Source organism: Hylobates moloch, unplaced genomic scaffold (genome assembly GCF_009828535.3).
Source record: "Hylobates moloch isolate HMO894 unplaced genomic scaffold, HMol_V3 SCAFFOLD_23, whole genome shotgun sequence".
Classification (NCBI taxonomy): Eukaryota; Metazoa; Chordata; class Mammalia; order Primates; family Hylobatidae; genus Hylobates; species Hylobates moloch.
The window spans coordinates 14475227-14503196 of NW_026652298.1; the positions used below are offsets into that span (position 1 = coordinate 14475227).

General features: G+C 33.9%; 1 protein-coding gene across 1 annotated transcript in view; it reads left to right on the forward strand.

Moving 5' to 3' along the window:
* The window catches only part of CWC27 (CWC27 spliceosome associated cyclophilin), a 267927-nt gene that overhangs the window by 94019 nt on the left and 145938 nt on the right, over positions 1-27970 (forward strand). The window contains exon 11 of the mRNA XM_032144572.2: positions 22064-22167. Within this exon, the coding sequence (XP_032000463.1) occupies positions 22064-22167 (104 nt within the window). The remainder of the gene's footprint in view (positions 1-22063; positions 22168-27970) is intronic.

The window sequence follows — 27970 nt, forward strand, 5'->3', positions numbered from 1 at the left end:
ACTTCTGTCTTACTCAAGACTAATAAAATACATTCAGGTATTTTGTTTCTTTTCTCTCCTCCTCTATTCTCTCCTCCCCTGCCCTCCCCACCTTTCCTCTCCCCTACACCCTCCCTTTCCCTGTGCTCCTCCCATCCCCTCTCCTTCTCTTCCCTCCTCTTGTTCTTCTTTACAACAAGATATCACTCTGTTCCCCAAGCCAGAATGCAGTGGTGTGATCATAGCTCACTAGATTCTTGAACTCCTGGGCTCAAGTGATCCTCCCACGTCAGCCTCCCGAGTAGCTATGACTACAGGAATGCACTATCATGCCTTGCTGTTTTTAAATTTTTTTGCCACTCCTCACTGTGTTGCCTAGGCTGGTCTCGAACTCCTGGCTTCAAGTGATCCTCCCACTTTGGCCTCCAAGAGTGCTGGGATTACAGGCTTGAGACACTGCATTCAGCCCTTCCCTAATTTAGAGTTATGCTTTTCTTAGCAGATATTCTATGAAGTAATACTTTGATATTACATGAATATATAGTTTCCCATCAATCCTTTATGTAAAAATTTTGCCATCCATTGGTGATTCTTGTCCTGAATCAGTTACTTCAGTAGGAGTTGCAAAATAATTATTTTCTGTCGTTCCATTTATATTTATTATCTTGCATTCATCTATAAAGAAAAGCTTTCACTCATCAACTGAGGCTTTATTTTGAGATATGCTTCCTGTAGAAAAGCCTGGATAATTCTTATTTTTTATTACCAATTTTTTATAATAACAAGTGCGATAGTCACCTCTGAGGGTGGCAAATGAGGTTTTCTTATTTGTATATCTGGCTTTATCTTTTATGAGTATTATTTATGGCTTGTGGATTTTTATATTTTCAATATGATTACATAAATGGCAGCCATTATTCTTTTTGAAAGTCAAATCATCTCAACTTCGGCCTCTTTTACTTTTCCAATATTTCAAGATTTAGAGTCCTGGGCAAGAGCACCTCATTGGCTCTGCTAAGGTCACATATGCATGCCCTGGCTGACAGGTGAATAAGATAAGATCTTTCCAGGTCATGGGCTTCTGAAGTGGGGGGCAGTTCTGCCTTCAAACTACCTTGGGATTCTTTTAAAATACAAAGGCTATTTGGGTGCTGCTTGGCCCAAACAACAAATGCTCCCACTACAGTATTAGAGCCTCTGAATTTATATTTTCTAATATCTTCCTTTAGAGCCTGAAAAGTTTATTTCCCAGATGTCACCTACCCATATGTTAATATGTTTTATGGAATAATTAGTATTATTTATTATAAATTTCTGAATTAGGATAAGTAGTATTTTTACTTATGTTGTTTTTAGTAGGTCTCAGGTATTGTGGATTAATCCTAATCCTTGGTTCACAATGCATTTTGTCACTAAGAAATACATTTTTAGAAAAATTTTAAAGACAAATAATAATTGTGTATACCTATGGGGTATAATGTGAGGTTTTAATATATGTATATATTGTGGTATGATTGAATCAAGCTAATTAACATATCCATCACCTCATATCCTTATGTTTTATGGTGAGAACATTTGAAATTTACTCTCTTAGCAATTTTGACATATACAATACATTATTATTAACCATGGTCATCATGTTGTGCAGTAGATCTCAAAAATGTATGCCTCCTATATAATTGAAATGTTGATCAAAGAGAAAAACGTTTAAAATTATTTTTGAAATAGTTATTCCACAAACATTTATTATGCATCAACTGTGTATCTGGTACAAAATAAGTGCAACATGCTAAGTGCGTTAAAAAAAAAAAAAACTTGGGGTAACACCAAACATAGAAAAGTATTACTTTGTTTGGCTGAATAGACTACATTAACATTTACAGTGAGACAGGATGTGGCCCTTGGTTGTTAAATATTCAGGGAATAAATAACCTCAGAAAGACTGTGATTTCATCAAACTCACACAAGCAACTGGAGGAGTGAGCCCAAATGGCCCACTTCTCAGTCTTTTTCTGAGAATTGTGTGTTCAGTTTTGGAAGAATTATTTTGAAGTTCCATAGTAGAAGTTAGTTGGTATTCACCTATAAGTGTTCTGTGCTATAAATATATAAAGGGAAAAAAAGGATATTCATGATATAGCATAGGATTTGACATAGTTTTGCCTAATTTATATAGATTCGTATGACATAAACAAGGACTTTGGGAATGGATGTGATTGGAAATGGTGATATCAAATAGGGGAATTTAAATGATTGGATCATTGGTTAATTTTGTTATTGGGATAAACTTGAGAGTAAATTTGCCTTATTTTTAGAGGGAAGGTGGTTTAATTTTTGGTTTAAGGGCTAAATCTCTCAATATTTTTACTTTATAATGTTAAAGTTTTTATTCATAAAGCTACACATTACTTGTAATTATTCTGGGCTCTAACAGCCAACAAATGAGCAAAGAAGAAGAGTCACGTTGGGCATATTTTTCAGGATGTGATGAATCTGTCTAGTCATATATATAAACATTATCTTCTTGAAATATTAATGTTAAAATAACAGTACATCTTGAATCATCTTTTAATGGCTCTGCTTATTTTGAAGTCTTCCAGCCACATCTGTCATATGGTGTGCCTTACAAGAAAATGAATCTGGTTTTAAATTGTTTAGAACTCAGAATAAGTCATGAAAGCACATTAGAAAGCCTTAGTTAAAATAATTACAAATGTACATAACAGAGATTTTACAAGTCACTGGAACTTGAGACCCCTTCTGTCAAGATTTTTTAATTAGAGCCTTGGTTTTTATATCTGCAAAGCAGATGATAAGCCCATGACCTGCCCACTCTCTGAGACTCCAGTTAGATTATATGTGTACACATACTTTGCTGATATGATTTGAATATATGATTCAGAAACCAAAGCTGGTGATTTTTCTCCCCAAATCATCACATTAACTTGTAGGACTCCCAGAAGTATAGTTCCCAATTGGTAATTGACAAGAGAGATCACTGGTTGATTCTTTTCTAAATATGGTATATAGTACCTAGCAGGAAAAAAATACCAGAAAAGTATTAGGCTATAAGAATAACTATATTGATGACTTATGTTTTACCTAAGGCTTAAGATGTGACAAAGCAGTACACTATACTTCTCTAGTTTCTTAGGGTAGAAGGTTATGTTATTGATTTAAAATCCTTTTTTAACATAGGCATTTACTTACAGGTATAAATTTCCCTGTAAGTATGTTTTAGCTGCATCCTGTAAGTGGTATGCTGGGCTGTCATTTCATTCAACTCATAGTACCTTGATTTCCCTGTGAGTTCTTTTTTGATCCATTGGTTGTTTAGGAATATGTTGTTAATTTCCACGTATTTGTGAATTTCCCACATTTCTCTCTATTGTTGACTTCTAATTTCATTCCATGTGGTTGGAGAACATACTTCATATGATTTCAATCCTTTAAGTATATTGAGGCTCATTTTATGTGTTAGAATGTGGTCAATCTTGAGACTGTTTCATATGCATTTGAGAAGAATGTATATTCTGTTCTCATTGGATAAAGTGTTCTATAGATTAGAGCCCACACCTTTGATCACTCACTACAAGGGATGAGGAGGAATGTAGGAAAAATGTATGACACTTTTGCTTTGACATTTTCTACATAAATATGTATAAACATTTCACAGACCTGAGGATTATGGATAAATATAATTTAGCAGCTCCTAGCAAAAAGGGAAGCAATTTGGGTTAGTTTTAAGAATGTTCAAAAGAAAAGAGAATCAAGACTTGTTCAAACTCCCAACATCATTGTGGGTATTCCTCCTTTTCACATATAAGGAAGCAACCTCAGGAAGTTTTGTATAAATTTTTCCAATGTCACACAGCTAGTGCAGTGTTGAGCCAGGACTTTAACCCATATTCTGGTTGCAAAGCTTATGATCTTTCCATGCAGGACTTAGAAACAGGAGGATATAACTGATGCTTGCTTTTGCTATTATTATATTATTGTTGGTTTTACTGTATATTGATATATTGTAAAGTTTTATGATAGATATTACAGTGTGAATTTTTACATTAACAAGAGTAAGTTTCTATTTTATTGACACACTTTTCAAGTAGATGTTGAGATCTCCTAATAAAGCTGTCAATGCTTCATTGTTAACTTATTCCCAACAACTAGCATAATGGAGCCAATCGGAATCTGAACCATGCGGTAAGACTGCAGTGAGTCTAAGTTTGTGAGTGAGTCAGAGGTCCTGGCAAAGAAAGCCTTGTTAGGCATTAGGACAAGCCTCCTGTGAATTATAAGGAATTGCCTTGCAAATTGATGGAACATGAGAAAGTAATATCAGCCATGATATTCCAGCACTTTTTAAGGAGACCTGACCTCATGTGTGAAGTCTGAGCCATAGTTCACTGAAAGACATAGCAGACCCCACCTAGGGTACCTAAGCATAGTGAGAGTTGGAGGTTACTTTTAATTCACAACATTAGGGCTTATCTCCAACACTAACATCTTCTTTCCCAGAGCTAGGAAGGCTCCTCAAAGGAAGAAGGGGAATACAACTTCAAGAGATACATCCAGAATCCATTTGTTGTTAATCTTTGTTGTGTTCGGGGGGGTTGTTGTTGTTGTTGTTTACATTAGCTTTAGATACTGACATATCACATACCAGATTTATTTCCTTTTGAACTACAATAGTATTGTGCTACAGATTCTGAATAAATGTAAAATCAGAGTGGAGTATCAGCCACAAAGCTAATAGCAATATATTGAAAATTCATCAAGAAATTGCCAAGATTCTAGAAGACTACATTCCTCACCCAAAACATACCATCCCCATCTAACCCACATATAAGAAAAGTCATTCTGAAAACTCTGTGCTAACTGCAACAATGAAAGAACATTTAGCTTATAAAGGGGTACCTGTGTTCCTCTGGCCCCTGGAAACTACCTGAGTTTGTTTATTATTGAATTTACCTGAGAGCAAAACTTTCTTAACTATTTCCCAGTTGCCTCTTAAGTTTTTAGTATTTCCAATGATAAATATTGAAGTTTGATCAAATGTAAAGTAACTAATTCTGTTCATCTCCTAAGTTTGTTTTCAAAGCTAAGAAAATACTAATAAAGTCTCAGACTTACTTATGTAACATTGTTCTTGTACTATTGGTTCTCAAAGTGTTGTCCCCAAAGCAGCATTCTCTTTTTCAAGGTGTAGTCCCCACTCCAAACCTACAGAATCAGAAACTCTGGGAGTAAAGACCAGCAATCTGTGTTTTAACAAGCCTTCAGGTGATTCTGGTATCAGCTAACGTTTTGGAATTACTACTTAAACTATATTCCATTGAAACTACTTTCAACCTGACCCTATTTTCTTAAGTGGTCTTCAAGTTCATATAGCCAGTAAAACTTTTTCTTTGTATTGAGGGTGAAATATATCAATTTTTGTTTCCTCAGGTTTATTTTTTGTAGTTCTAGTTGTTGTATAGCATCTTTCACGTAAGCTGAAGTGTTGCCTCATTGGCTTGCTGTTTCTTACCTTGTCATCTTTGCATATACCCTTCCCTCTATCAAATTTCCACACCATTGCCTCGCTTCAATTTCCCACCTGTAAAAATAACATCCCTTTAGAATTTGATGTGAGGATTCAATGAGAAGGTATATGTGGACGTACACATACTTGGAACAGGACTTGGAACATTTTTGGAATTGAGGAAAAGAAAGCCATGTGACAGTGTAATTAATTACTTTATTGATAATTTTTAATAAATTTACTTCATAAAAGAAAATTTTGGCTTATTCATAAAATTAAGGGCAAATACTGAAACTTGCCACGTATCTCATTTTGGTTTAATGAAGAGTAGTAGAGGTATATGTAGGCCAGCTGTTCACCTTATTCTATAAAATGGTAGTTTTCATGCATGAAGCATGAATTAAACCTAAATTAAGAACCCACATAAATATAAATAAAGCATCTTTTCCATTTGGGCTGAACTACTTTGGATTTCATATTAGCTAAATTAAAAATATGTTTTTATTAGGTGCAAGTAGTTTCCAAAGTGCTTTTCTTGGCTCACATCTTGTCCTTATTTTCTTGAAGCATTGGTCTAGCACAGTTCAAGCAAGTTTTCTGGTCCTGTTTGTCTGCCAGGTGGTAACAGAGTAGGAAACCCACGGAGAGGTTAAGTCTATGAAGCCTTATGGAAAAGAAAAATTGACCTTTTCTACAGCAGTGACCTAGGAATGAGTCAGCTCTTGCATCCAGTCACTAGTGAGGATGAAGATATTTTCAGCTAAATGCCAGTTAGGGTTTCAGAGGCAGAGAATGTGCAGATTCATGTAGAGCAAATCTTTAAGCCACTATAATATAGGTGAGAGTTTTTACAAAAGTCAAGAAACAGATGATGACCCCTGCTGTGGCTTAGTGTCTATTGTATCCAAAAAGCTTTTATACCATATTATGTGTTTTATGTGTCTAGATGGCTAGAGAGGAAAGAAAACTCGGTTTGGGATTTTTTTTTCCCCTTAAAGTGGAGCTTTATTGTTACAGTTGGAAAAATACAAAAACTTCCCTTTTCTCTCCTTACTGATCCCTTGCATCTGCCTATCCCCTGCCCCCATGGCTCTTAGGATGGGAAAAAAAAAAAAAAAAACAACTAAAAAATGAGAGTGAAAATGTATTAATTCTCCAAAAACACCCTTTTAGTGGCATAGTGGCCATGTGCAAGAGCTGAATCATTCCCAGAACAGAAGCATATATCAGTGTAGTTCCCAAAATGTTTAATTTTGAGAGGTGATATCAAATTTGAGCAAAATGTTTTTGAGTGATTTGGACTTGCAGTTTTATTAAATTCATACATCCAGTTTATTCCTCATCATGGTTAATAAAATTGCAATGGAAATATTAAGAAACCTTTTTAAAAGTCTCAATGCTGTCTTTGTAGTTATAGATGTATTACTTAGTACAAATTGAAATACACCCTATGATAAAATTTATTCTGCAAAAATAAAAAATCTGTGTTACATAAGCATTCAAATATGTCACACTTTTTGTTCTTAATGTAATATAGTCACTCCAAAATATTTGAGATTTTGCATGAGATCATGGTAGAAATCAAAATGTTTTAACAAGTGGATTCTTAAATTGGTAAAAAAAAAAAAAAATACATGATCCATTAAGTGTCTTGAACACTGGAGTATTTTTATTTGATTAAATTTAACTTTATAATGATGATTTCTTTTAATTTTAGAAATGAGCACGGAAAGAATGATGAATCATAATGTCTAGCAAATTTGTTCAAGGAAAATTATTTGAAATATTCCCCTCAAAAAAGAAACCTTTTTTTCTAAACAGAAATAAATTTTTCTTTATAACCAGAATTAATAGTTTATAAAATCATTAAGTCATGTGATATTGCATTCTACAGAGCTAGCCATTGTTTTCATTTTGGTAAACCACCTTTCAAATCTTTATTTTTGTTTGGTGGCATGTACACATATATTCACAAACATACAATTTTATGTAAACTGAATAATTATTTGCTTTTATTATATTTATAAACAGTGTTGTCATGAACACCCATTACATTCTTCTTTTGTGCTTGACAAGGAGCTTGAGCACTTTGGGATTCTTATGATAAATGTATAGAATTGCTGAGTGGAAGGGTACACACATTTAGCAACAATACATTTTGTCAGTGCTTGAGAGAACTGAATTATTTTTTCATACCTTTAAAAAAAAATCCCATGATATTATAATAACAAAAAACTGCAGCTTTAGGCAATCTCAAAGAATGATTAGCACCACCAACAATTTAGTTTGGTTTAATGTATTTATTGAGTATCGAATGCTGATTTTATGTCAGATTTGGTGCTAGTTATTGGAGTTGCAAAAGTGAAATGAATACAGTTTTATTGGACTACTGGGGATTACAAAGAAAATAAACAGGCTGCTAAAATACAATATAAGCTTGATGATAAGGATAATATAGGGAGCTTATGCATCAGTATTGAGAGTCCAGTAAAGTCTTTATAGAGAGCATGGCATGGCAGCTGTGATCTGAAGAATGATTATGAGTTATGAGCAAAAGGGAAGTGGAAGAGAGAGGAGTATTTTAGGTCATGAGGACTAGATGTTAAAGATTATATTATACATTCTGAGAACTGACAGGATTTTAGGATGTGGGAATGCATGCAAAAAGTGAGACGAGATAAAGATGGAAAATGAAGCAGAGCTGAGACCATGAAGAACCTTGCAGTCAAGGAGTTTGGACTTTGAGAATTAAGGGTCACTGTAGCATTGAAGTGATGAGATTGAATTTCAGCTTTAAAATATTGTTCTTGCTCTAGTTTGGGCAGGGACTTGCAGGCAAGCAAATCACAGAGTCCCAAGGCCAAAAAGATGTGATACACTTGATTTGGGCAGGCATCTGTACCAAAAGAGTCCAAGCCTATCAGTTAGACAAGGCAGTAAGAAAAGGCAAATTTTAAGGTCAGGTGAGCAAAAGCACTGTTTATCTAATTGCTCTTCTGTCTTGGAAAAGCAAGCAAAGTACTTCCTGGGAGACTTGGAAACTTTAACCCATGCAGTGAGGAAAGAGTCTGGATTTAGAGTTTGAAAAAATGCATCATAACAATAATATAATCATCAATATCACACTGTGTTGTTATTATCAGGAAGGCCACATTTAGGTATACTTGATTATAGACCTAAGGTAAGGATACATATAGGGAGCTTGTGCATCAGTATTGAGAGTTCAGAAAAGTCTTTGCAGAGAACATGGCATGGAAGTTGAGATCTGAAGGATGATTTTGAGTTATGAGGAGAAGGGAAGTGGAAGAGAGAGGAGTGCTTTAGGAGGAATAGATGTGACTCAGACAGAATGACTCATTTTAGGCCTTATTCTTGAATAGATGCTCATCATATATCTCTCTTCCATAACTGGTTCAGGACCCAGGTAGAATGGGCTTGCACGTGAAGGAGGCACTTCAATGTCTGTACCTTCACTGGATGAGAGAGGCAGGGCCAAAATTTCCTAAACATTAAATGTGAAAAAGCTTCAGTAATTCAAGAGGATCACTTATATGCAGCTTCATTTGTGAAACACTTTGTAAAGCTTTATGATGTCCTAGAAGCCATTTTATGTAATTTTGATCCATGCTGATGAAAGTCTAGATGAATGCCAGAAAAACTTCCACCTCGTTTTTTTTCTTATTTAATCTATACCATGTACTATATTTAAAATCATTTGTCCATATATTCATTTTTTTACATAATGTTGAAAGTGTTTTGATGTTGGTAAAGCAAATTTAACAAGACAAGAGCACTGTGGGAAATGGGAAATCTTAAAGAATTTACATAATACTTATCTGTTACCAAGTATGGCTTTCACAAAAATGACCTCATCCTCTTTAAATCCTGATCGACATCATTCTATCTGATGCTCTTATCTCAGTGATTTTTATTCTGTGTGCTATATTTTAGACGTCCATCTTCACAACAAAATTTCTCCTCTTCCCAAACCCCCACATTTCCCTCTGATGGGTCCCAGGATTAGTATTCTATACTCTTTCTCCCTTAGTGTATGCCTATATTTATTTAGCACCAACAACATATTGAGTCACAGTGTTGGATACTGTGATAAATGTGGTTCATTAATATTTTTCCTAATCACTTCGGTTTTTCATGAAAATGACGCCTACTCAGTATAAAAAATTAAGGCAATAGAGCAGAAAGAAAAGAAAATAGAAACCCAAAACAACAACACACCTAAAAATATTCTGTGAACACTGGTACAAAAGGAATGCATAAGCTTTTTGTTTTGTTTTGTTTTGTTCACTTAGAAGCATTATTTTAAAAATAGCCAAAGAAAGAAAACTTTTTTCCAAGGACAGTAAAGGTCAATCAATTAAAGGAAGTCTATTAATATAATACAGTATATTAATAAATTGAACAATAGTATTTCAATTTTTTAAATACATAAATTAAGTAACAAAACAACATTCCTTCTAATAAAAATATTAAATATAAATAGGACTTCTCTGTGATAAATAGTAGTTCCTTTTCTAAACCAAAATTCAAAGTATTATAGCAATAGACCCTTCTCTCTTAAATTAAGATAGTGTATATCTTCTTTTAAGAAATGTCTATTCCTATCCTTTGCCCATTTTCAAATAGGATTATTGGTTTTTTTATTGTTGAGTTGTTTGAATTCTTTGTATTTTCCGGATATTAGCTCCTTGTCAGATGAGTAGTATGCAAATATTTTCTCCCATTCAACAGATTGTCTGTTCACCTTGTTATTTCCTTTGCTTTGCAGAAGCTTTTTAGTTTAATATAGTCCCATTTGTCTATTTTTGTTTTAGTTGTTCTGTGCTTTTGAGGTCTTAGATGTAAAAACCTTTGCCTAAACCAATGTCCTGAAGTGTTTTCCCTATGTTTTCTTTTAGTAGTTTTATAGTTTTAGGTCTTATGTTCAGGTCTTTAATCCATCTTGAGTTGATCTTTGTATGTGGTTAGGGAATAGAGGTCTAGTTTTATTCTTCTGCATGTTTTCCCAGCACTATTTCTGGAAGAGGGTATTCTTGTCCCAGTGTATGTTCTTGGTGCTTTTGTTGAAAATCAGTTGACTGTAAATATGTGTGATAATTCACATATTTTGTCAATTTATGGTGTCTCATGTGTTATGAAGGCGTTGCTCATTTAAAAATTCTTTTTTCTTGATATTTGTCTGACTGGGTTATTTCAAAAGATCTATATTCAAGTTCTGAGATTCTTTCTTCTGCTTGATCTAGTCTATTGTTGATGCCTTTTTTTTTTTTTTTTTGAGACAGAGTCTCACTTTGTTGCCCAGGCTGGAGTGCAGTGGCACAATCTTGGCTCACTGCAACCTCCGCCTCCTGGGTTCAAGTTATTCTCCTGCCTCAGCCTCCTGAGTAGCTAGGATTACAGGTGCGCACCACCATGCCTGGCTAATTTTTATATTTTTAGTAGAGATGGGGCTTCACCATGTTGGACAGGCTGGTCTCGAACTCCTGACCTCATGATCCGCCTGCCTCAGCCTCCCAAAGTGCGGGGATTACAGGCATGAGCCACCACGACCAGTCAATGCTTTTTTTTGTTTGTTTTTTAGACAGTCTTGCCCTGTCACCCAGGATGGAGTGCAGTGGCACAATCCTGGTTCATTGCAACCTTCAGCTCCCATGTTGAAGCAATTCTCCTGCTTCAGCCTCCTGAGTAGCTGGAGTTACAGACACGCACCACCATGCCTGTGATTGTTAAAATCTCTATTTCTAGGTTCCTGAGACCGGTAACTCAAGAGTGTTCAACTATCAGTTCCAATGCTTATTGCTCTGGTTTTCAGTCCCCCTCCTCATTTTCCAAACCCTGGATATTGCCCTTGATTTCTAGTGAGCTAAACATATGTATTTAAAGGTGTTTTTAAAAATGTACTCTATTCAGCACTTCTATGTGTTGGGTCACAAGAGAGTTTTCAGGTTATCTAGTATATTGCCTTACTAGAAATGGAAGTCAAATTTGTTTTTCATGTTGAATTAATATCATTTGTAAAGTTGGATTGTGAAATACATTTGGCTAAAGACTGGGTTTCTGCCACAGCAAATGTACTCCACTTCTGTGAAATCTTGGCTAAGCCAAGTTTTTGTTATGAAATAACATATTTGATTCTGAGATTTTTACTTGGTGCCTAGACAGAATAGCAATATCACCTATTGATATTATTGGCACTTTATGATTTTGTTTAAGATACACTGTTTAGTGTATTTTGAAAAAAGAATAAAATTTTCTAAGATTTGAAAGAGATTTTACAAAGATTAGGGGTCATCTACATTAGACTTCTAATCTTTTCATTAAAAATACATGTGATCTTTCATATGAAAGGAGTAAGATTTAAGTTTAAAGTTATTACAAGTGTATTTAGATTTCTCCTTTTCTTTCTAAATTACAATGTATTTAAAGATATGGATATAGTCTTTTTATTCGTAAGTAGTGGTGTAGCAGATTATAAAGGGCATATAGAACATTAGCTCTCAGATTAAATGTTATCTTTTGATAGATACCTTCAGGATCACTTAGACTAAAATAAGGTAGGTTCTCTGTTAGCCTCCCTCATAGAATTTCTAAGTATGGATGCATTTCTTTGTTGACTCGCTTATTCCTTACCTTTTCAACTAGGTTATAATGAAAGAAAATAAGCAATTCACTTTCAAGCATTTAGTGACCAGAGTTAGGATATGGGAATTTTGTAATTTTTAGTTTTTTAAAACTGTTAACATTTCTCACTTGAATGCATATATTTAATCTAAGCAGTGCCCCAAACACAAAAACTAATCACTGTGCTTTTGAAATCTATATCTCCATGGAAACGATGGAAAAACTTGCCTTTTTAATCTCTTTTGTTAGACTGAGATCTCATTTTGTCATTAATAGATTCTGTAAATAGCAAGAATAGGAATAGTGGTAGTGGTGGAGGTGAGAGCAATAATAATAAGAGAGGCAAATTTCTGTTTAGTACTATCTTGGGCCAAGTACTATGCTAAGTATGCTAAATAATTTCCATAGAATCTTAATTCTTTCTTACAACAACCTTACTATTCTTTTCATTTCTAGGTGAGTGAACTGAGACTTACATTGGTTAACTTAGTTGTCCAATGCCATAGCGCTAGTAATAAGTAGAACAGAGCTTCGAACACAGAGTGGAGTTTTATTGATTAACTTTTGTTAGATATTTGCATGATATAAGTATACATTTTCAAAATGTGTATATAAACTACAGTATATTTTGGCACTTTTTGAAATATGGTAAACCTACATCTCTGCTACAGCTGATGATACCGTAAGTCTAAAAATTATATGAAACATCTATAATTTTAATACATATGATGGGCTTTTATTACAGCTATTTTATGATTTCATCAACAGCCAAGCTATTGTTTCACTACAAACAGATTGGATATCTTTGTGATTAAAGCAGCAGGTTAAAGACCATGAAGGGTATACTGTTTGGTTTTCAGTCATTTCCATGTGTTATGAATTCTTATCAGATGTTGGGAAATAGCAGGCTTAAACTAACTGTAAGTGCTACATCTGTGGTCCAAGAAACAGTAGTCTGTAATGGGCATGTGTTTAGCCATCAGCTTGTTTAACAAGGCCTCTAAGCAAGTTCATTTACCGTCATATTTAAGAAACTAACACATATTCCATTTATGTAGATTTAAGATCTCTTCAACAGCATGTCGCTCAGGTCTTGATAATCTTCATCAATTTTTTTAAATGTGAATATTAGAGAATATCAGTGCTTGACTTCATCACCCTTATATTAAAATAATATTTCTCATGACATAAGAAAAAATAATAGATGTAACTAAAAGTTTTCCTAAGGCACATTCCTAGAAACTGGAGAAAATGAAAAAAGCATCTGGGAAAAAATAAAAACCAGACTGACAGTTATGCAAGATACTTGACATTTCCATTTTAAATCCTCAATCTTATGTTCAAAAGCTGCACAGTTAAAAAATAATTGCAGGATTTTAAAAAACTACTTCAATCAAGTAATACTAATGATCTTACAAAAATTGTAAATATATTGATATTGTAGTAATAAAAAGTTTCTTATGTAGTTATTTATTTATAGTATCGCCTGTTGTATAGAAGATACTCAACTTAAATCCCTCTACTGGATATTTATTTAAAGAAAAGGAAATGCTATATCAAATGTATACCTATACCCCCATGTTTATTGCAGCACTATTCACAATAGCCAAGATGTGGAGTCGACCTTAGAGTCCATCATTGGATGAATGGAAAAAGAAACTGTGGTGTACATACACAGTGGAATATTACTTGGCCATAAAAGGATGAAATCCTAGCATTTGTAGCAACATGGAAGGAACAAGAGGTCATTGTGTTAAGTGAAATAAGCCAAGCATAGAAAGACAAATATCGTATATTCTCAATCATATGTAGGAGCTGAAAACCTTGATCTCATGGAGGTAGAATGTAGAATGATAGATACCAGAGGCATCTGGGTTTGTGCGTTGAGGGAAATGAAGAGAGATTGGGTAATGTGTATAAACAAACGGTTGAATAGAAAGAATAAGCTCCATGCTCAATAGCAGAGTAGGTTGACTATAGTTAACAATAATAGATTGTATATTTCAAAACAGCTAGAAGGGAGGACTTGAAATTTACACAACACATAGAAATGTTAAGTACTTGAGGTGATAGATACCCTTAATATCCTGACTTTACTATTACATATTCTGTAGCGGTAACAAAATACCACATGTAGCCCATAAAAATGTACAAATACTAGAAATCAATAAAAATTGTAAATAAATAAAATAATTCAGTTTAAAGGTAAGATATGAGTCTAAAAGTACTTTTCACTCAGTAGGTGGTTAGCAGGTTAGGTGAAAACTGCATGAAGAATTAAGATGTCAGTGTCATGTTGATAATTCTATTATTGACTTGGATAATTTTGAAAAATCTCTTGCCGTCTCTATACTTCAGCTTTTTTGTGTCTAGGATGAAGATGTCAACACTCAGCCTCTCACTACTTCCTTAGATGTGAATGAAAACCAAGGAAATAATTTTAATTCAAAATGGGCTTTAAAATGCCAAATCAAAAGGAATTAAAATGATCTGCGTCGTATAACTTTTTACACTTATAATTTTGATTATGCATTTTAGAAACATTATTTTTTGCCTTACTTAAACTATTTTTCTGTGACGATGAAACTGAGGCAAAGAAGGAGAATTAATTGCCTTTTCATGGCCAAATAATGATGTTTAGTCTAGGTCTTTTGGTAAACACATTTCTTCCCAAGACCCCCACCCAAATACTTTGTCTAATCATTTGGAATGCTATAAGTTGACGTTAGTTTTAAATGAAGAAAACAACTCATCGCTGGCATTAGAGTAGATATCTTTAGCATAATAATTAGATATCTGTAGCATAGTATTAGTAGATATCTTTAGCATAATAATCATTTTATCATTAATTTTCACAGTTTTAATTCTTTAAATTGCTAATGTAATTTAACAGTTATGAGTTGGTTGTAGTATATTTTGAATAGAAAAATAAACGCCTTCTAAGCACCTGATAGTCAGCACTGTCCTGGGTTACAGATAAAAAAAAAAAAAAAAGCACCTGTTATTGTGCCTACTTATATTAATCCTAAATCTTTGCATCAGTTTTGCATATTATATATGTTGAATATAGACACAATGTATAGATGAGAAAATTGAGGATCATTGAGGTTGACAACTTTCCAAAGCTATACTCAAGTGCCACTTTTTCCATGAAGCCTTAAAAGATGAGGAAGATTTTAGTAGACAGAAATAGGGGAAAAACACCATTTTAAGTAGTGGAAATGGCATGAACAAAGGATTATGTGTACTGAATCTCAAAGTTTGCCAAGGTAATTATGACTAGTATGTTTTGACTGAAATTTAGAGTAACCGTAGAGGATATGTGGGGGATAAAGTTGAAAAAAAGTAGTTTGAAGTTAGGTCATGAGAGAGCCTTAATTACTTAAGAAAGAAATTAGTGCATAATTCACGAAGATTTAGGGAGTTGTGAAGATCAGGGGAGTAGAAATGTAGGATTTGGGGTGTGTGTTATAAAATGAATGGAAGAAAGGTCAGACCAGAGTCACATAGAGCAAGTAGGAGACTGTTGACCAAGTGAAGTCCTGATGGCTTAAACTAGATTGCTGTCACTAACCATAGAAAGGAAAAGACTTTATAAAGGAAAAAGGAAAGATGTAGTAAGTAAGCGAGTGCTACTAGAAGGTGGGCTTGACAACCAGCATTGTGGTAGCTTTATCAGAAATAGAAAAGAGAAGAATTAGTTGGTGTTCGTTGAGGAGCTAACATTATCAATCTGACTTTTAAAATGGTAAATTTGATGCATTTGTGGTGTGTCTAGTGGAATTTTTCATCTGGCAGTTAGAAATGTCAATTTAATCTTGAAAGTGGAAATATGTAAAGAGCATAGGCTAATAATCTTGATTTTATATGTTGGGTGCATTAAGACAGAATTGCAGTCCTGAGTGTGGATGAAATTTATAGAGAGGAAAAGAAGGTTGAGGAGCATCTAATTTTGAGGAGCAGAAGGTAGAAAAGTAGAACCAGTGGAAGCAGAGAAAGAATATCAAAGAGGTAGGATGAGATCCTAAGTGTCCTAAGACACTCATGACACTATTTCTGAAATAGCAGAGGGGCAAAGAGGGGCAAGATGTTCAACAAAGCTGGATTCTTTTCAAGGTCTAAGTTACAATCTAACCGGAAGCCATTGAAATTTGTGATTGGGGGTGATAAGTTACTTTGGAGAGAGCCATTTAAGGAGTGTGTGGATTACAAGTCAGGTATTAAAATGAGTGGATAGTGGGTTAAATGAAGACACTAAGAGCAGTTGAGAAATTGGTTGCAAAAAAAAAAATGGAAAGGCCAAAGGCGTGAAAAAATTGAGGGAATATATTGTCACGTTACTCACAAATGCTTGGCATTTATACTTTACCCCAGATCCTTTTCTCAGCTCTGTCTTTCATTACTAGTTTACCCCACTTTAAATTATTTTATACAATAGCCAAATACCTTCATGTTTTAGCATGTACCCTGTTTTTCCATCTCTCTGTCTTGGTTTAGACACACTGCTTGGACGTGTCTTCATTCTGTCTGTAAATAGCTCACTCCTACTTATCTTTCACGTCGCAGTTCACATGCTTCCTCTGTGAGGCCATCTCTTATTTGTCCTGCAGTACTCTTTCCTTCACTGAATTTCAAAATGCTTCAGCTGTTTATTTGTCATGGAAGTTGCTGCTTTTTATTATGTACTGTTTTTATTATTGATGTACATGGCTTATATCCCTCCTTGGAATTTAGGCTCCTTGAAGATTTTCTCAAGGTGTCCATGAAACAACATGGAAAGAGCATAGACCTGGAGTTCGGATAGTCCCATTTTTAATTTCTAGCTCTGTCACTTACTCATTATGTGACTTCTAAAAAGGTGTTTATTTGATCTTCATAAACGTCAGCCTTTTTACCTATAAAATGCCTATATCATAGCTCATTAAAAAGATTATTAAGGGATAGAGGAGGTAACTGATTTACAGAACCTAGCAAAGTGAGGTTCCCTTCCTTAATCATCTTGATTTCTGTGCCAGTACCCAGAATGTTACCATATGAATATTAAGTGCTCCAAAAATTGCTAAATGAATTAGTAATTTCTTTGCCAATACTAAATGTATAAAGCTACTGTAATTTCTAAGCTGCTGATATTTTATTGGTTTTTTTTTTAAGAAATTCTTTTTTCCATTAGAGAGTAACTTATTGCAGATTTACTAGGTAAAAAATATATTCAATACAGAAATATCTGGTGGATAAATGCTGATGTCACACAAACCATATTAAAATTCAAGTGAAATATAACTGTGAGGAAAACAATAAATGGCTTAGAGTTAGTAACAGTTTATAAAAGCCATTTTTTTTTTTTACCATTTAAGCAGAGACTAGGCTTTGAGGAGGCCAAGACAATGTTTTCTGGACTCTAAAGTAAGCCCATAGTTTGGCAGTATATGGTGACATATACTCCAAGCTTGCAATTTTAATTCTCATTTGAACATATTTAAATATATTCTGATGCCAGTGGATAGGATGATATTCCAGAGAATGTAAGATTGGGAATCCTAAAATTAGACTGTGATCTAAAAATTGGTTTAAAAACTTGCACTGTTTCAAGAGTTATGGATTCCACAGTACTAACAAATGGTGTTGCTTGAATAGTCTCGAAGATTTTGACAACATTGTAAATCTTCAATCACTTGAAACATTTAGCATAATGAAGCAATTTTTAATAATCTGTATAGACCTACCCTTCTCTGTCTCACCTTGTCATTTTTGAGTTTTTATTCATCATTGCTCAGTTTGTATATTATATGGCTACATCAATAGTGTGTCTAAATCTTTGACTATTTAAGGATAGATTTTTAGAAGCAAGCATTATGCATTCATTGCCCTTTTAAAATGATGAACAGAGTTGTTTGCTGTATATAGTAGAGATAACATTCATTTATAATAAATAATAAAGAACTATGCCCATATGAAAGACAGCTCTTAACAGTGGTGCTATTTTAAATAGATGACCTAAATCATAATAGCTACTGTTTGTTGAACATGTCTTGTGTGCTCAATATTTTACATACCTTACTCCTAATTTATAGTTGAATAAACTGAGTCTCAGAGAAGTTAAGTAACTATTCTCAGGTCACCTGGCTGATAAGTGATGCAGTTGGCTTTTAAATCAGTACTTTCTGAATCCAAAGTTAAGTCTTATAATAGCTATGTTCTACTCCCTCTACAATAGTATCGTAAATAGTCTATACTTTCTTTGCCTCATTCTTTGTGAACTTCAAATTATTCTCATAACTAGTTTGTCCACCCTAGAAATGCACCATTTCCTCTTCAACTCTCAAAATAATCTCTACCTCAAAGACCTTAGTGTTCAGAAAACATCATCTAAATGACTGAATTACTTACCAAATTGAAAGCTATGCAAAGTAGCATAATAAAAAGATAGGAATGTTTGGTGGAGTAAATGGAAGATGTGTTTGCTGTTCCCTGTGCAGTGGCTACCCAGTTCCATTTTTATGTCATGCCAAGTAAATATGGGATATCTACAGTTGTGTTCATATAGCTTTAAGAAATAGGAAGTAATTGTACTTACCTGAGAATACATAATCTAGTTAGAATGCGTAAACTAGGCATTGATGGTTAAAGTCAAGAGGAGCTGTTATATGTGAGAGAGATTAGAAAATGGTGTACTTCAACACTGATTCAATAAAAGGAAAGGGGGAAGAGTCCAAGGGAAATTTAAAGTCTCGTCATGCGAAAGATTATAGTTCCATGATCAAATAGAGACTTCAGGAGAAGGAACAAATTTGGGCAAGAAGGAGAGGATTTCAGGTTTGGACGTAAAGAATTTGTAATTATGTTGAGATGTCCAGCCTGCTGTTTCTCTAGAGTTGAGTCCTTGAAATGAGGCTAGTCTCAATTGAGATTTGCTTAAGTGTAAAATGCACACTGTATTTTGAAGACTTAGTACAAAAGAGAGTGTAGAATATCACATGAATATTCTTTATATTGGTTTTATGTTAAATTGGTAATATTTTGGACATATGAAGTATGTAAAAATTAATGTTTCCTTTTAGTTTTTTTTTTTTTTTTGAGACGGAGTCTCGCTCTGTCACCCAGGCTGGAGTGCAGTGGCGCAATCTCAGCTCGCTGCAAGCTCCGCCTCTTGGGTTTGCGCCATTCTCCTGCCTCAGCCTCCTGAGTAGCTGGGATTATAGGCGCCCGCCACCCCGCCCAGCTAATTTTTTGTATTTTTTTTTTAGTAGAGACGGGGTTTCACCATGTTAGCCAGGATGGTCTCGATCTCCTGACCTCGTGATCTGCCTGCCTCGGCCTCCCAAAGTGCTGGGATTATAGGCGAGAACCACCGCGTCTGGCTCCTTTTAGTTTTTAAATCTGGCTACTAGGAAACTTAAAATTGTATGTGTATTAGTCTGTTCTCATGCTGCTAATAAAGACATACCCAAGACTGGGGTAATTTATAAAGAAAAGAGGTTTAATTGACTCACAGTTCTGCATGGCTGGGGAGGCCTCAGGAAACTTATAATCATGGTGGAAGACACCTCTTCACAGGGTGGCAGGAGAGAGAATGAGTGCCAGCAGGGGAAATACCAAATGCTTATAAAACCATCAGATCTCATGAGAACTCACTCGCTATCATGAGAATAGCATGGGAGAAACTGCCACCATGATCCAGTCACTTTCTACCAGGTCCCTCCCACAACACGTGGGGATTATGGGAACCACAATTCAAAATGAGATTTGGGTGGGAATACAGCCATACCATATCAGTATATGTCTTACCTTAAATTTCTGAGTTAATCTACACAGAAATTTCTAGAAGATAGTTACAAATGCAGGACCATTAATCAAGGCAAAACATCTACATTTGGAATTAACCTATATAGGAGTGATAGTTGATGTTATGAGATTAGATTAAAATGCCAGTGTACAAAGTATAGAGATGAGAAAAATGTCAACAATTGTAATATGGGAAGAAAAAGAGTAACCAGGAGAAGAATTGGAGATTCAAAATGCTAAAATGGTATATAAGCCTGACTGGGTTAGAATTCTAAGAAGAAAGGAGAAGGAAGGAATAATTAACATCATTGAATGATAGAGGCCAAAAAGGAAGAGGAGGAATGAGAAAAGGCCATTGAATTTGGTTGATATAGAAGCAGTTGCAGTAGACTGTAAGAGGGATAGATTGCAAGAGATTAAGAAGCTAGAGGTTAATAAAGCAGACTGTATATGTCAACTATTCTTTCAAGAATGAAGTCCATTTGTGAAGATAATAATCACTTGATTTGAGGCAAGTCCAGAGAAATTTGAGCATGTTTGTTTGCTGAATAAAAGGATCAGTGAAGTGGGAGTGCTTGAAATTGTAAAAGAGAGAAGATAATTTCTATAATAAGATCCTAGAGCATTGGATCCCAAACCTGAGTACATACTAGAATCACCTGCGGATCTTGTTACAAGGGCAAATTTCCAGGCAACATTCCACATCTAAAGTTATTATATTCCCTGGAGGTTTGTCTCCCCCAACATGTTGCTAGCAAGTTCTTCCAGGTGATTATGATGTATCCACAGGACAAACAAGGAAATTATGGGTGCTGATGAGGTCATCAGTGAAATGACTGTTCATAGCATCCAGTTTGGATAGATAGCCAATTAGGGCTAGAATGGGGCTGATGGACCATGAACTACAGTTACCGAATTGGCTTTCATTATTATGGGAATACCTGCAAGCTTAGTAGAAATGAAAGGCTGAAAAAGTTTAAAAGGTAGTGGATTTTGATCACTGAGGGAACTTTCAGAATTCAGGATCTTGGAGGCCAAGCAGATGCAAAATGTGGCTGTGTGTGTCTGATGTGGAAAAAAAGATAAAAAGAACTGAGTTACGCACATCGTAAGACCCAGCAGTTTGGTAACTAATACATGGCAGTGGTAAAAAGGTATAGGATTTGGGATAAGGAAAGAAGCACTAAAGTTTCAATCAGATATGTAATTATCTAGAGTTCAGATTCCACTAAACCTTGGCTTGAATATCTTTGATAAACATTTTCAGAGTGGAGTGCCTGCTTGGGTTTATAGCCTTTGAGTTTCCATGATTGACTCTAGATTTTGTTGAAAATACAGTGGGTACTTGACCTTCATAGATAATATATGCACAGTCTTGACTAGTCACAAGTAACCCTAAGGGTTTATGATAATGAGTAGTTAATAATCCTTTTGCAAGGCATGAATTTGAATCTCCTGCCCTAAAACTGGCATGGAGAAGCAAGTCACTTAGCTAGTGCCTTGTAGTGAAGTCAACATTTACTTCTAAGTTTGTCTTTAACACATGATTATATTAATCATCAGACCTCACGCTGGTAGATTTAACTACCAGGAAATGAAAAGGAAATTATATGCCAAACTATAGTATTAAATGAGTTAAAAACTTGGGTTTAAAAATCAAATGAGTTAAAAGTTTTTAGCATGACACCTACAGTGTAATAATTACTTAATAAATGGTAGTCACTGGTACCAGTTCAGGAATTGAAGCATTTTTGAAGCCAAATTTTTTGTGTTTGTCCATGCCTAATGAGTAATATTTATATTAAAAATTTTGTTTTGATCCAGTATCTCCATACATTATTAAACTGAAACTAGAATGTTAAATTTCTTAGTGAGTTAGGAAGATAATGGGTCATTTATCACATATTTGATAAGGGGTATATTTTATAGTAATTCATATTGCTATTATGAAAAAATAGAACTCTTAAAACCCTGTAAGTGCATTTCTATAGCACAAGTATACATACAGAGAAACCAAATAAATGAATTACATTATTCACTTTATTTTTCTTAGGTGTAGTATACCAATGATTCTGTTTTTGCTAAACAACTTTTACTCTCAATATGTTATATACTTATATAACTCTTTTTGCTTTCTAGTGAAGAGCTCAGAAAAGAAGCAAGACAATTAAAACGGGAACTCTTAGCAGCAAAACAAAAAAAAGTAGAAAATGCAGCAAAACAAGCAGAAAAAAGAAGTGAAGGTAAGGGCATCTAGCAGGCTTATTTTTTCACTTGATACTCCTCCTTCTCTGTTCTTAGCTCCTCCCTGCCCTCTCCCGTTTTCATCCCTTCCCTTCTCCTTTCCTTCTCATTTTTTCTTCCCTCTTTCTTTCCCTCCTTCTTGAGTTAGTGTGTGTGTGTGTGTGTGTGTGTGTGTTTAATACTTTCTTTGAACAGTTAGCCAGGAAAATAAATTTCCACCCAGGAAATTTGTCTAAGAAGTAAATTCAGTGCAAATGGGATTGTAACTATTGTTCTTAAGTAACCTTCATGAAAACTAACAGAATACTTGAAATCTAGCAAAACTTAAAGGTTGCCATGGCATCTAACTAGATTAAAAGTGCACAAGGGTGGAATGTTTATATATATATATATATATTGCATATTCTTTAAAACATTTTTAAAAAGTGTTTGAGCCCTGTGGTTGGGACTTAGGTAAACATTTGTGTGTTGGTTTGAATAGTATTAAATACCTAATTTTGTTTTTTGTTTGTTTTTGTTTTTACTCTTATGTTAAGACATAGAAAATCTAAAGTATTGATAAAGCTGATCAAAATAACATCTTGCTGTTTATACAGGTTAACTAGCTTCTTTGTTTCACTACAATTTTTATTAAGCTTCAAAAAAAACCAGCTTTTTCATTGATGATCTTTAGTTTAAAATTGTTTCAGCTATAAAGCATGTAATGTTCAGTTTCCAAAATAACAGCTTGGAACCCACATCTATTTTCTTTTTACAGTGATAAATTGTATTGTACATTCAGTGAATATGATCAGAAATTTTATTCAATTGCCTCTTATAATGTATACTAAGTTTGATATAACAAATTTGCTTGTACATATATATTCTATATTTTTATGCTTTTGAAAGCTTGAAGTGTTTTACCTACTAGATTCTATTAACAGTCACTGGAAGTATATTAAGGAATAAGATGTAGCATCTAGCCTTAAAGACTACACATTCTAATACAGTGGCACAATGTTTGACCATAGGTATTATTATTGTTTATTTTAAGTAGCATGAGTAATACTCCATAACTATTTAAAGGGCATAGTTATCAATTCTCAGATTATTTGTACAAAGTCCCCAATGACTATTTTCATAAAGGCAGATATTATATATACTTCATGAAGATTTGAAAGTCACTGAAGTATATATTTGAATGAAACATTATTTAAAAATTAACTGAAGTATAATGGCACAAATAATAAACTGAATTTAGAAGAAGGGATAAACTTATTTGTGACTAGATCATGAAGGCAAAATGTAACCCAGAATAGAAACAGTATATTAGCAATAATGACATTTGAAACAAGTACAGTCAGGATTATTTTATTTTTAGGTTTATAAGTAATTTACTTAGAAGACCATTTCTTATAATTAAAAGTATTTTAAATATATGAAAATAATTTCAACTAAAAAGATCTTTCAACTAGAAAGAATAAAATTTAAAACTTAAATGTTTTATTTGCTTTTGAGCTAATAATTATTAGTACCCTCATGTCTTAAACACTATGCTGGATTAGGAGTGTAACACTGTGACTTACAGTTATGATCTAGTAGGAGTGAAAGAGATGCAATAGGTATACTATAATAGTGCCATACAGGTAAGGCCTATATTAGACATAAACAGTGCTATGTTTATTTATTTGTCTCCCTTTGAAATAATAGTTAGGTAAAGACATTAGTCTTAAAGACTGATTTCTTAATGCAAAAAAGAATATTCTTAACAGAGTTCATTTCGATCTGCTTTTATTTATTTATTTATTTACTTATTTTTTGAGATGGAGTCTCACTCTGTCGCCCAGGCTGGAGTGTGGTGGTGTGATCTTGGCTCACAGCAACCCCCGCCTTCGGGTTCAAGTGATTCTCGTACCTCAGCCTCCCAAGTAGCTGAAACTACAGGCATGCGCCACCACACCTGTCTGATTTTTTGTATTTTTAGTAGAGACGGGGTTTCACCATGTTGATCAGGCTCGTCTTGAACTCCTGACCTCAGGTGATCTGCCTGCCTCAGCAGTGTCAGAATGTTCTTACACACATTCAAGGATTCCTAAAATTTTACTTTGTTTCCATAATGCAATGTAGTGAGAAAGCTCATGGTATCATTTTTAATCATGAAGAAAGAAGAATTTCAAATATAATATAGTATTTACTAAAATCACATTTTTCATAATAATTTCATAGTCAATTTTCTACCATTATAACAGCAATACTTGCCAATTTTAAAAGATCACAGTAACTTTAGAGGAAATACAATTCTAAGAAAAAGGTAATCCATAATGTACATCATAGATGTTCTAAAAAAGAATTTTGCTAAGCATTCTAACAAAATACTGATAATAAAACATAATAAAATGTTGCTCCTAATAGCACTCTAACAATATTAGAATCAAAATCAAATGGTCTACTTAGTGCCCAGCTCTTGGTTTCTAAAAACAGTACTCCGATTAGAGTAACCACAGCTCCTCAAAGAAGTAGTTGATTGCGGATCTGGAGAACGGAAAATACAAGATCAGCTGGAAGTATCTTGTGGTACCAGAAAGTAAGAAAGTGCTCAAAGGATGGCGACAAGCTAAAAGGGCACACAAGCCAACCTGAAAGAGCTACCAATGGCCAAAGCTGGAAAAATTTGAACAAAATAAATAATAATAGTTTCATATAATTAACTATATATAGTATAATAAATAATATAAACGATATAAATAATTTGTTTAAATATAAATATATAAATAACATATTATTTATTAGAACTATAAATGTCAGCATATATAAATAATATATATTTTGGGATTATAACACTATATAATTTACATTTAAATATAAATATATAAATAACATATTATTTATTATAACACATCAACATATTATATAAATAATATATATTTATAAATATATTGGCATACTTATAAATAATTTATAAATAATATAAATATTCACAGCTCATACTGAAATAAGGATGTAAATAACAGAAGAGAAAGTACTTTCTTACAGAATTCCAAGTAATTAAAGTAGAAATCAGAGAACTAGAAAGGCACCATTAGAACACCACAGTAAATAATTGTTGCCAATAAGCAAGACCTACCATCTACCAATAGATGCTAAAGTTAGTAGAGAAAAACTTGAAGAGAAACAGAATGTTTGTATAGTGTGAAAGTATTCTCCCCTAAATATTTATAAAACTCAAAGGTAAAAAGAGTAACTTTATAGTGCAGCAACTCAGCAGACACCATTTTAACCAAGGGATCGAGGTAATATCACCAACAATAAGACAGGAGACATTGTGTTACTCCTGATACAATGCACTGAGAAGGAATACTACTTCTGTGGTAATCTTCCCAAAAATAAATAATCATAATTCAATTAGAAAACATCAAACTCAAATTGAGAGCCATTCTACAAAATATCTAACCAAAACTCTTCAAAGTGTCAAGGTCATGAAAGACAAAGAATGATTGAGGAATTGTCATAGATCAGAAGAGGCCAAGGAGACATGGCAAATAAATGCAATTTCATCCTAGATAGAATCATAGAACAAAAAAAAGGATATTAGTGTGGAAAATGGTGAAATTCTGGTAACGTCTGTAGTTAGTTAATAGTATTGTTCCAACATTATTGGCATGGTTTTGATCACTAATCTATGGTCACGGAAGGCCTTAACATTAAAGGTATATGGTAACTGTATTATTTTTGCAACTTCTGTGTAAGTCTAAAATAATTTCAAAATAAAACAATGAAAAATAAATAAATAAAATGGCACATTTTGAGATGAGAAAATACAATATCAGTCAAATGACCCAATTTTGGGGGAAGCTAATATTAACAGTCATTTGGATTTAGAGAAAATCCAGGTATTTCTATATGATATAAGGAAAGTTAACCCAGAAAAATAATTACTAATATAATTCTCTTTCTAATTATGGCATAAAAATATGTTCACATGGTTAACAATCATAAAAGCAGATTGAGGCCGGGCACGGTGGCTCACGCCTGTAATCCCAGCACTTTGGGATTGAATATAGAATTTGCAGTAGGCTCTAACACCCTAATTTAGGTAAACAAAAAATGTGGTGTTTTACTTTAAATACCAGCAATGTCAAAAGAGATGTACTGCAGGACAATCCTGTTTACAGCCTTGGAGTGTCTTTAGTCCCATTGTAAATCATCAAGGCCTGTGCATAAGGTTGTTGTGGGGGGTGGGAGGATAATAAATTTTGAATAAGATTGATAGTTAATTGGAGATAGAGTTGGTTTCCTGTCTTGGCTCTGTCAGGTTCTTTAATAAACTATGTAATCCTTTTCATTAAATCATGTCTCTAAGTCTTTTCCAGATTTCTTTAAGTTTCATATCAAAACGAGTACCAAACTGAACATAGTCACATAGAGATGACAGGTTTGGACATATTCTCTAATCAGCTTTAAAGAGATAAGGTGTTAGGTCCTCTTTCAAAGTTCTAAGCAGACAATACCTGCTCTGTGACTGGTGCCAGAAATTAGAGGAGAAGGGTCAGGCTGAGCTTGTAAATCAAGAAAGAATTTTAAAGCCTCTTCATGAAACATATCCCTGAGGTGCCTAGTACCTCTCAAGTTGCACTGGGTTATTTCACATTTCTTCAGACTATCTTTTTAATACTGGATTAAATCAGACTAGAGTCCCTCAGGCTTGATAGGTTGTGAAAGTATATAGTTTTTGAGTACTTTTCATCTGGCTAATATATAGTATTAAACTAGCTTGGTCTTAGTTGGTATAAGAAATAAAAACCCTCTTTGAGTGTTAGCTCTGTGTTCTATTTAATACCATATAAAATTTTCTTATTGAGCAAACTGGTTCGCTTTTCCAAAGCAGTTAACTTTCTTTAGGTACTTTTGAGTTATTTTTCTTTCTTGGAACCCAGAAGTATCAGACCTATTTTTCTTCATAGTCTACTCTTAATCTGTGTGCTAATTTTTACTTTATTTACATAAAGTGAAAGTATATTTGCACTTGACTCATAGGATGCATCTCAGGCCAGCCATCATTTTCTAGTTCTTCTTACTTTGGGCGTAGCCACTAATAAATTGATTATCTGGTTTTCTAAGCTAAAAACCAATTAAAGAATAAAAGTGAGGGAGCGTATACTCTAAAAGGGTGAATCACATTTTAAGTGTGAGAGAAAAGCATGGCTAGAGACATTCATTCATTTTGGTAGCAGCAAGAGGTGATCGCCAACCAGCTGACCCTAGGTCAGGAAACACAAGAACATAAGAGTCAAATATTATGGAAATACTTGTTAAACATACTTTACTCTGAATGTGCATATCTTTAAAAGATAAAGTTATCCCTACCTATTATAATGACCCTGATTCATTAAGAGAATTTTAAATTGTATTTATTATTCTTTAATAAGATAGAGAATGGGCAACGATTCCAACCTAATTAGTTAAAAAAATAATTATTTTAATCAATTAAAGATAAGGTTCTCTTATCTAGACTATCCAATTGTGTGGAATACCTCATTTCCTGAAAGTCCTGGAAAAATAGAGCTTTATTCTGTAGCTAGGACAGTCAGCCTCTCAACTGAAATTTTCTTGAACCCCTGACTACCTTTAAGTGCTGGAAACCATGCAATATTTTAAACAAGACATCTTTCAGTAATATAATTTCTTAAATAGTAAAGATTTTTAAAGGTCTGTAGCAAATATGAAGATGTACATACCCTCACAATTACATCAAGAATTTCATCTTTTGGTAAAGTAGAGATGATCATCTTTAAGAGTCCATAAAGTACTTTGTTCTTTTTTAGA